This window comes from Cryptomeria japonica, chromosome 10 (genome assembly GCF_030272615.1).
Source record: "Cryptomeria japonica chromosome 10, Sugi_1.0, whole genome shotgun sequence".
Taxonomy (NCBI): Eukaryota; Viridiplantae; Streptophyta; class Pinopsida; order Cupressales; family Cupressaceae; genus Cryptomeria; species Cryptomeria japonica.
In genome coordinates this window covers 200,689,349-200,700,380 of record NC_081414.1, presented here as the reverse complement: position 1 = coordinate 200,700,380, position 11,032 = coordinate 200,689,349, and the positions used below count along the sequence as shown (strand labels likewise).

The window sequence follows — 11,032 nt, the reverse complement described above, 5'->3', positions numbered from 1 at the left end:
GGCTCTATCACCTTGTAACCGCTACGTCGATTTTGCCCACTTTTCACAGTGTTTCAAAGGGTCAAAAGTCCTTAAAATTAAATTTAAACCTTTCATCGTACCCTTAAAAAATGGAAACTTTAATACCTTCAAAACTAGCTATGATCTTACGACGAAAATTTACCAACATACTTATCTAGCCAGCCAAAAACTTTGGGGATAATATTACACCATTTTGTGTTCAAAACTTACTATAAATAGTAACCTTATGTAAACAAAAGGTTGAGACACCATTTTACCAACATTCTCCCACTTGTCGAACACCTTGCAAAAGAAAAGGGAGTATCAACACAATCAATTAATTTTTAGGGGCCATGAGGCCCATGGACTCCGAACACCATTTAAACTTCTTTGTGCTCACATCCTTAGTCAAAGTATTTGTAACATTCATCAAAGTCTCTACCTTAACTAGATTCACCCTGTCATCTTTGACCATATCTTTGACAAAGGATACTAAACATCAATGTGCTTGGTTCGGACATGAAATATCGGATTCTTATCTAGGCATATTGCACTCTGACTGTCACAATAAATTGTCACTACACCTTGTTCTATTCCAATACCTGAACACAATCTCTTAAGCCAAATGGCTTATTTACAAGCATGGGTAGCTGCCACATACTCTGCTTCTATAGTAAAAAAAGAAACCATAGCCTGTTGCTTACTCATCCAACTAATTGCACCACCAAATAAAGTAAACACATAAGAACTGGTGGATCTTCTGCTATCAATATCACTTGCCCAGTCTTAATCCACATAACGATGAATATTAGGGGAAATCACGTCTCCAACCAATTCATGCAAATCCCTCATGCCACCGCCAAAAGAGAGCCCCATCGATTAAGCCGAGCCCCATGAAAGAGGCCAATACCATTAGAGTTGAGATAAAAAAGAGTCAATTCAAAAATAGGTAATTCAAAAAACCAACTTTTAAACCTCTGACTTCACATCAACCTTCGTCATAGAAAGCATCAGAAAAGAGAATTTCTAGAAAGTCATCGAGCCACTAAAAATCATCATAATCATCTAACCCCACCTATTTCCTCAAGAAGTTTGGGCTCACATCTGCCCACCAACGATAACAAGCAAGATCCATACCATAAATATCTATTTGAAGTTTTCATTTTAAAAAATGATTTAAAATAAACACCTCAAAAACATCTCTCTCCACATATATATATACACGCAAACTTTTAACTTAATCGTGTTCGTCGTAGATATTTGTTTATGAAAACTTTAGATTTTATTTGTTTATTCTGGATAGATAATTTTCAGGTTAAATTATCTATCCAGAATTTTTGAGCGGCGATTTCAATTGTTAGTAGAGGAGAGGAGAGAAGTGAAGAGAAGAGACGATGAGAGAAGAAAAAGTGGGTAATAACAAGCAGAAGAGGAGCGAAGAATTGGCTGTGGAGGGGCAGAGGCATCTAGAAGGCACCGTTGAAGCAGCGCATCAGATTCTTGCTTCCATGAATCAAGAGCTCTGCAACCCCTCTCTCTGGATACCCCCCACCACCAGAGACCACGACCCCTCCGGTGGAAGCGGAGGCGGTGCACTGGATGACGCAAGGCTCCGCTACAAAAAGTCTGTCGATTCACTCAGGGATGTCATTTCTCTCATCTCCTCATCTCAGGCATTTCACTGCTTTGCGCTGCTTCATTCAAATTTCTAATTCATTTATTAAGCTTTTCAATTTTATTTTATTTTTTGGTTTCAATCACGAAAGAGAAATTGGTCTTGCCCACAATCTGCAGTTTGGAAGAGAAGCTGTTTTTAAGGAGTATTGGTCATAATTAATAGTCTCGTGTGTCAAGATTTTGGTTCTGAATTTGATTATGAATGTTTTTTTTCAATAATTCGCATCAAACCCTATATGTATCATCAGGCAGATAGCATGTCAAGAGAATTGATAAAATGCTAGCAGACCAAGCAGAATAAACAGTACTGTGTGTGTTTTTCACGCAAGATAAACCCATTTGAAATTCTGTCTTGCCTACAATCTGTAAATTGGAATAGAAGGTGTTGTCATTGGGAATATTGTTTATAAATGAAAGTGCCGTGTGATTTTGATGCAAGACAAACTCAATTGCCATTTATGCCTGGAATCAATCACGGAAATTCTGTTTTGCCTGCAATCTATAGGTTGAAATAGAAGCTGTTTTTATTAGGAATATAGTTTATAAATATAACTGCTGAGAGTGTTTTTGGATGCAAGACAAACACAATCAACATATATGCCCGAAAATCAACTACAATGGTTTAAAAAGAAAGAAGCAGTTAAGTAACTTTAAGGTCTGCCATCAGCATGTATGCCCACGTTGAATATGTTTCCGATGAGTAGGGAGCGAGGTGCCAAATTGTGCTACCATTGTACTGTGCTTATATATACAACTCCCCTCTAGATTGAATTTGTGCTTTCTTTATGAAGTACACATGACTTGATCGTCTGGCCTGCTTGGGTTGTACAAGAAACCGATGAAAGGGTTTGGTACGGTGTAATTGCACGTGAATCTTCTTTAGTGTGTCTCAAGTTTTTTGCGTCCATCTTAGAGTATATGTTGATAAGTTAATCGTGAGCCTGATTCTCAAGGATTTCTGGTGTGATGAATCTGCCTTCAATTGTCATTAGCATCTTGAACAATGTAGTTGGAAAGAGGGATAAATTATTAGCACGGTATATTGAGAATGCTGCGGGAAATAAGTTACACAACTTAGTAGTTTGGTGTCATTAACTTCAAGGTAAAGTGTAGAGTCATTTGAAGGATTCAATTCACAGGAAAGGACAGTTCACAGAGATAAATAGGAAACAACCGTCAATCAATGTGGCGTTTTGCCCCTTGAGTTAATTTGGGATCATCTGATTCTTATTTTTTCAGTTTTCATTAGAATTTTTTTGTTAATAATGATTCAATGCCATTGTGTTAACAATACCGACTATTATGTTTCAGAAATGGGTCGTTTGAAAATCTTAGTTTCTGTACAGCTTTGGGCTGGGTTGTGAAGTATTGAGGAAATATTCATGCTGCTAACTTTTTGTTTTGGAAGTTTGGCAAATGCAATACTTATAAACAAAAGTATGGCTTATGTATGCAATAATAAGGCATATTTTTTGAGAAATTAACAGTTGGGAAGTTTATGTTGAGCTTTTGCTTTGAAATACCTCCTCTTCTAGATTTCATTTTCTGCATGTTAATCGGGCAATGTTGTTGATTTTATAATTCAGACTAAACCACACGAGGGAGATACCATAATGGGAACAGAAAATAATGGAGATCAAGCCGAGATACAAATACTAGAACAACGGGCTTCAGAGCTCAGAGAGGTATTGTCTTATTTAAGAACGCAGTGATTATGCCAATTCGTTCTTTTCATTGTTTAAACAAATAATTTGGGAAACAAAGTTTAGGGCTTTGACTGTATTCTTTGCCAGCACAATGCTTCATTTTTTTATTTTTTTTTTCAGTATGATTCACGCATTAGTACATTATTATTCTAGAAGCTTCAAATGTCCACCCCTTTACTGAGTACTGTTGCTACAAGTGCTGATTAACTGTCGTGCTCAAAACTCAGCTTGACAAGAATTATATGGATTGTTCATGATGATACAGCTTTTCAATATGTTGATGGAGGTATATTGGGAATTCATGGAGCCTGATACAATTTATATATGAATTGAAAAGTATTCTTCTAAACATGGTCACTCACAAAGCTTAAGTTGATTTACATTCACAACATGGTATAACAAGCTGAGAAGGAAGATCCAATTTAAAAGATTTTTCGCCAATATGATGCAAAATGGTATGAGGCAAATATCAAAGAGGTTTAGGCTTAGAGTGTGAAGAGATTAAAATCTTCGTTTATCTAAGTGCGGTGAAAATTTTCACCTACTAGAAATCTTGGAGGTACTTGACGCCAATCATTAAGTTTTTTCTATTTTGCTTGAGTATTGAATAATTTATTATGAACAATTGCATGGACTTTAGCCAAATGTTGGACAAAAGAAGAAGCCCTAGGTTGCTCCTTTCCTTGATGAGACAAAGCTGTGGGGAGAGCTATCAGCGTTTCTTGTGGAACTAGGGCTTGATATCCATAGCGATCCTCATTTGCAGAGCTTTTTTTTTAAGAACTTATTCTGGTGATGGACAGAGAGTGTGAATCAAGGAATGGATAACTACCTCAATTTGATCATTATTTTCGGGATCAAAGGATTCAGTGAACCTCAACTGACATTCTGAGAGTTTCTTGAATTTGATCGAGAATTTATCTCCCATTTTTTCTTTCAGGCTAAGTTGCTGAATCATGGGATTTTTCGGGTGATTCCGGGTATGAAACGTATTGGAATCGGATTCTGAAATGAATCTCCTGTGGGTTCGCCCGGGGTTTGTGTTTATAAATTATAGATCTTGAAATCTTTCCGAAATGTTTAGTGATTCCAGTTTGATCTTTTTGATATTCTTAAGACCTACAGTGCTGATAAGTGAACTCAAAACTTATCTCATGAGATTCTAATTTGATCTTTTCAATATTGAAAACTGAATTTAAATTATTATGTTATGTTGCAAAATTTGAAATTTGTTATGGTTTTGTTTAGCATATGTTTTGGTGTATGACATTCTAAACTTAATTTTATTTTTTTAGCTACATCCACATATACATATACATATATATACATACATACATACATATATTATAATGTATATATATAGTATATGTGCAGTATAATGTATGTATGCATAAATATAGTATAATGAATGTATGTATGTATATATATAGTATACTGTATAATGTATAGATGTATGTATGTATGTATACATAGATATATGTATGTATATATGTATACATGCATATCTGTTTGTGTGTGTATATATAATTTTTGTATGAATGTACCAAAAACATACCCAACCCCCCAAAAAATCTGTCGTACCAATGTTCGTACCCACATACCCGTTCCCGTTCCCATACATGACTCGGCAACTTAGCTTTCAGGAGATGAGAATGAAGCCACTGCAAATGTCCCAGCATGAGGCCAAGAAATTGTTATTATACCATATTTTAATCCAAGATACTTGGGTATCACCATTAAGAACCTGTGTACTCTAGTACTACTATTATGTTGTTGAATCGTTACCACAACTGTTGCACAACTCAAGTGATGAGAAATCTGATCTATAAGCGTTAAGAAATATAGGAAATGAATTGAAATCTTGGAAAAAAAAAATAATTTCCGAAAATAAGATCTGTAATTTCTGAAAAAATATGCAGTATTCTGACGGCAAAGAAAAAACACTAAAATCTGATTAGGAACCAAGTAGAACTATATCATTTTTTTACAAAAACATTCTTTGACACAGTAAAATATACATTCCTTGGTGTGATCCACAATTGGAAACGCATGGTCTGCCAAAAAGATACCTTCCTCAAAAAATATACTTTGAAGAGAAATTATGAACAGCCACTCAGACCTAAAGTCTCCAAGAACAACACATTAGTCTCCCATTGATTATCTGTAAAACAGATTATCCAAAACACTCATTGTATTCAAAATTCAAATAGAGGCTAATAATAGAAAAAAAAAATTGCTTCTAGAGAGAATCTAAGATAGGGAGAAGATTCCTTCGCTAATTTAAAATGGATTCACAATATCACCATAGTCTAGACTCTAATGGACACTGATGTGGAATATAAAAAGATAAAAAACAAAAATATTAAATCAACTAGAAGTAACTATCAATGGAATCATATTAACTTTACACCAGTATTTATGAGAAAAAAGAACAGCTTTGTGATGATTCGGTTTGAATTAAAAACTTGAAAGTAGGAAGACAAATGATCAATGGTCAATGGGAATTAGGAACATATCTCGAGGAGCTTGTGTTCTTCCTCTTCTTGTGCTTTCTTCTTCCTCTTCTCTTTTTCAATTTTACTTTGTTCCTATTCGCTTTAGGCAATTGCAAAAGAGCATGGGCCAGGGTTTTGTTAAGTTTTTTCTTTGGTTGGGGCGCCTTTGTCTGTCCCCCTTTTAGGTTTAGATTTAAGGAAATATTTTCTCCTCATTTTTAATGGCTGATATTTTCCCCTCCTGTCTGGGATGCCTTAACGTCCCTAGGATGGTTGAGAGATACTTGGACTTCCCTTGGGCTGTCTTGGAGACACAAGGGCATACCTATATAGTATATACCCTTCCAGTAGGGGGATGTCTAGGATGCCATTCAGGAGACTGGGGACACATCTCGGTGGACCCCTACTGGATAACTAATATGAAGTTGCTACTCTCCAATGAAGCACTCTCCACCTCCAAAGATTTGCAAGAAAAAGTGTCATTTATGCCACTAATTAGTGGCCAAATACTTTTTCCACTTACAAAAAGCAACTTTTATGGAATGGTGAAATACATTCAAATGCACCTTCTTGTCACCCGTTTGTATTATTGCTACACCTCTTCACACTGAGTGATTTGAAAGGATCAAAACATGTGGATTTATAGTCATAGAATCTAATACTGTGTGAGAGCTAAATGCAAAAAACTTAACTTGAGTATCATTGCCTGAATTGAACATTCAGTAAGTCCTACTATGTTGTTTCTGAACCGCTTGTCTTTGGTTTTCAATGAGGGCTTTTTTCTATACGATTCATATTTAAAAGTTCCTTGAACAAAGTTTCTTCCATACTAAACTACATTTTTCATTAGTGTGTGTGTGCACGCACGCACAAATCCCAACTGAAATTTATGCTTCTATTTTGGATGAGTAAGTATGTAGTTATTGTAGGCTGGTATGTCTTTTGCCAGTAACTAGACTTGTAATCTGCTCGTCTTTTAGGCAACTTCTGAGAATTTCTTATCTTGTCTTGCTATAAACTATACAGGACCTACAGATGTCTAAAATGCAAATTAGATTCCATAGATTCCTTAGTAAAATTGTGACTGTAGATTGCCATCCACCTATTGTACCATTTCAGGTAGTTCATGTTCCTACAGAAGATCGAGGTGAAAATTCAGTGAATGATAGCAATAAACATGTGCAAAATTTTTCGTAATTTCTCTTTGTTTTGATTCTTGAAGTCAGTTTTTCAGGTTTTGAGGGTCTCCATGTGGGAAGCTTGCACTTTTCTCTTGGCATTTCTATGTTCATCTTCCCACTTAAAAGTGGTTTTTTGTAATCGTGCTATATGCAGTGATGGTTAAATGCCACTGTATTGCTCCTATCTGCTAGATTCTATATAAAACTGGCTTCTGTAATTACTTTCTTTATATATATAGGCTTTAAGCCTTTTACTTAAAAATAAATGTGGGTGTCATTTGTTTAGATTTATAATGGTTTTATGATTTATCATCTAGGGACTAAGCTAAAATGAGGTATCGAGGAAATGACAGAATATATTGAAATTGAATGCATGATGCTTATTCCTTACTCTTGTGGAACACTCAGGTTAGATTAAAACAATGGCTTAGAGGAAAGGGATTTAGAGGATTTATGGTAGCTATTTCTGTTATGTAGCCTTAACTATTGATTTTAATCTAATACTTGACATGTGCATTGAGGTATATGGATACCATCATATTATATGCATGTGCACCTCTGAGATAAAAGCCAAACCATTTCTTAGGTAGGGGTTTCACGGAGGGGAATTATTGTAATTTTCTCGGCAGATGCTTCAGAGGAAAAGCTCAAAAGACAAAGCTGTAAGCTGCAAAATGGTCTCCTGAAGCGCAAACTTTCAGTTACCTGTTTATATCTTTCAGGTTGTGCAGATTAGCATATCGTTTTTTTTTCTAACAAGCTGACCATCGGTGTTCTTCTATTTGGCATGAAGTCTATCGAAATTATCTGTGGGTACTGTAATAACTTTGAAATACTGTAATGGAGCCACCTGCACAAGAAAAATAGGCTATCTTTTAGTTTTATGCCGAACCTTGAAGTTGCTATATTGTGAAATGCTGCATTTAATAAATCAAGGATTTGTGACTTAATCAAGGAGCTTTTTTCATTGGCAGTTTTCTAAAGATGCTATTCTTGTTCTTTGCAGGAGGTTACCAAAAAGAATCATCATTTGAAAGTTCTTATAGACCAACTTCGAGATCTTGTCAGTGATATTTCCATGTGGCAGAGTCCGATCTTATGATTTTGTTTGAATTATGACTTTCATTGAAGAAAACTGGTTTGACAATGCTAGAAAAATTGGGAATCAAGTACAGCCAATTGCTGCAATCCTATTTCTCCGCTGTCATGAAATTTTATGGTGGATTTGCTCCTCAGGAAATTGCATTTGGGACATGATGCGACTTGCATCTGATTGATATTCAGTATAGTGGTAGAATTGCATGCAGTCAAGCGTCTTACATGGTATCCTGGGAAATCTATATATATTTTGTTTTGAACAACATAACTGTATTCGGATTAAATTCTTAAAGATGCTATTTCTTTGCTCCTGAATTCATTTTCACCTCATTTTCACCCAATATCAGGCATATTACTTAACCAAAAATTCAGCACACATGTTCGGCAAATGTCATTTTGATTGTATGAAGAGCTTCAATAGCGTGTGAAAACGTGTCCTAGTACCAAAATGGACAGTTTTATTTTCTCTGACAAATCTCTCTCTTATACATGGAAATTGCATTTCTTGAACATCTATATGGCTGTTAAACATGAAATAATTCTCACAATTTTATGAAATTGTCAACCCACTCTTAGGGTGCGAAGATATTAGAAGAGAATATAGTAATACTTTTTTTATCATCTAACTAATTGTGATATACATGTTGCTCAAAGGTTTAAGTTGCATAATGTAGATCAGTTATTTTGCCTCATCTCTCATTCACAATGATAGAAAGATCAGATTTTGGGATGAAGTATGGAATGGACGCACACCTCTGGTGAATATTAGGGACTGGTCTAGTCTGATCACTATTCTTTCCTCCCTTTGGGGTGTTTTTGTAGCAGAGTATTTTGAAATTGTGACTAGTGGACCCCTTAAGCTAGCTAAATGGAAGTCGATTGATTTCTTAGATGTTGATCAAATTATGAAATTAGATTTTGAGAAGATTTTGGGGGATAGAATTGTATTTCTTTCTGATTCTGAGGATGAACTTATTTGGACAAAGAATATTTCTGGTAAGTACACTGTTAAAGATGGTTACAACTCTCTTATGGTTGTTAATGATTTATCATCCTGGCCTTACAAGTTGTTTTGGCATTCGACTTGTCTTCCTAAAGCTGGAGCCTTTGCTTGGTTGGCAGTTCGGGACAAAGTCCTTACAGGTATGAGACTGAACAGACTTGGTATTACTGTTGTTTTCCCTTGTGTCCTTTGTAACAAAAAATTGGAATTTTTTTCACACTTGTTCTTACATTGTGATTATGCTTATGAATGTTGGCAGTGGTTGTTTGAGAAGTTAAATATATCATTTGTTATTGGTAAGGATCTCATTTTCCATTTTAGATCTTGGCCCTTTATGATTGCCTCATCTTTTTATGCATGCCTTTGGATCATATCTCCATCTATTGTGATTTGGAATATTTGGTTAGAGTGAAACAATAATATATTTAAAAAAACAATTTCTCCTGTGTTTGAGGTTCTATTAAAAATTGAGTCTTAAATCTTTGAGGTTGCTTTGTTGTTTATTTATAAGAATTTGGACAATCTTACTTCTTTTTTGCACTGGGATAGTAGAGTTACTAGAGTTTGGAAGATGTTGTCGGTTTTACCCTCTCATGGTTCAATTTTAAAAAAGAATGATGCAATAGGTAAGAGATGCTCTGCTAGATGGAAACCTCCTCCGCAGGGGCACATTAAACTGAATTTTAATGGAGTCTCTTGTTGTAACTCTGGGCCGGCTAGGGTAGGCATGGTAATTTATGATCACAATGCAAATTTTATTCGAGCTAAGTGTCATGCTATTGGTTTTAAAACTAACAATTATGCGAAATTTCATGCTTTGTCTTTTGGATTGGATATGACAATCTCTTTGGGAATTAAGGATTTAATAATTGAAGGCGATTCTATGGTGATTATTTAATGTGTTATAAAAAAGAAATCGAATTGTTAGAATTTGCAGTATATATTTGATCTCATTTTACAAAAATTAGAATTGTTTGAATCTTTCTTGTTATCCCATTGTTACAGAGAAGTTAATAAGATTGTAGTTTATTTGGCAAATTTAACCATTGATAGCAATGCTAATCAATGAGAGGTGGGTTTTGAGGAAATTTCTTCTAGGGTATGGGAAGGTTTGCAACCATAGTTATGTTATTTTTTTTGAGTAATGTTGATATAAAATTTTATGATAATAATTATTCCCAATTTCCCCTTTCATTTCAAGTATTAATGTTCATTGTCTGGAGGAGAGTTCGAGCTCATGATATTTGATACAATAGTGTTTTTCCAAAGGTTTTTTGATACTTTCTTTTTTGGCAGGAAGGTTTTTGGCTCATGAGATTTGGCACAGGGCTTTGGAAAATTTTGTCTTCTTCCATTGATAGCATCCGTGGAGTCTACATTTGAAAATTATATGGGCTCTATGTAAAATTGATATTATATATGTTGTGACCGCATTTTGTATGTGGTTTTGGATGGGGTGTATAAATTGATCTGTTAGATACTATAGGTTTATTTTACGAGCTGTGATCGGAGGCTTTCTTCTCAGGGTTCTTTCCTCTGGTATGCTCTTTGAATCCTATGTAAAAAATAAAAAAATATTAATAAAAAAATTTAGTGGAATAATCCACTTTTATTGAAAAAAAAAAACATGACAGTAATCAATAACACTAAAATCATATACAATATGTAGATATTTTTAGTCTCAAGTCATTTTGTGTACACTTCTCTGGATTTTAATATCTTAAAATGTGAAATATAAGGCTTCTTATGTATCCACATTTTATAAGGACTTGCCCTGACACTAAAAATGCCTTTGAATACATGCCCAAGGAAAAATGACCTAAATTAGAACTGAAAGTATCATTGGTTAATATGAAAATTTAAAAGATTATA

General features: G+C 34.8%; 1 protein-coding gene across 3 annotated transcripts; it reads left to right on the top strand.

Moving 5' to 3' along the window:
- The first annotated feature begins 1,242 nt into the window (after positions 1–1,242).
- On the top strand, positions 1,243–8,671 carry LOC131044454 (mediator of RNA polymerase II transcription subunit 30). Of its 3 annotated transcripts, none has more exons than XR_009359022.1 (4): positions 1,243–1,673; positions 3,264–3,362; positions 8,066–8,382; positions 8,530–8,671. XR_009359022.1 is itself a non-coding variant. In XM_057977779.2 (3 exons), the coding sequence occupies exons 1-3, from the start codon at positions 1,395–1,397 to the stop codon at positions 8,159–8,161; spliced, it is 474 nt and encodes a 157-aa protein (XP_057833762.2). In that variant the 5' UTR covers positions 1,243–1,394; the 3' UTR covers positions 8,162–8,472. The 3 variants fall into 3 exon arrangements, 1 of the variants encoding a protein (XP_057833762.2); XR_009359023.1 differs by lacking the exon at positions 8,530–8,671 and having other exon boundaries at positions 8,066–8,223; positions 8,312–8,472; XM_057977779.2 differs by lacking the exon at positions 8,530–8,671 and having other exon boundaries at positions 8,066–8,472.
- The last annotated feature ends 2,361 nt before the right edge of the window (positions 8,672–11,032 follow it).

Coding starts and splice junctions, on each gene's coding strand:
- LOC131044454 (XM_057977779.2), top strand. CDS start 1,395: ATGAGAGAAGAAAAAGTGGGTAATAACAAGCAGAAGAGGAGCGAAGAA. Junction 1,674..3,263: donor CTCTCATCTCCTCATCTCAG/GCATTTCACTGC, acceptor TTTATAATTCAG/ACTAAACCACACGAGGGAGA. Junction 3,363..8,065: donor GGGCTTCAGAGCTCAGAGAG/GTATTGTCTTAT, acceptor TGTTCTTTGCAG/GAGGTTACCAAAAAGAATCA.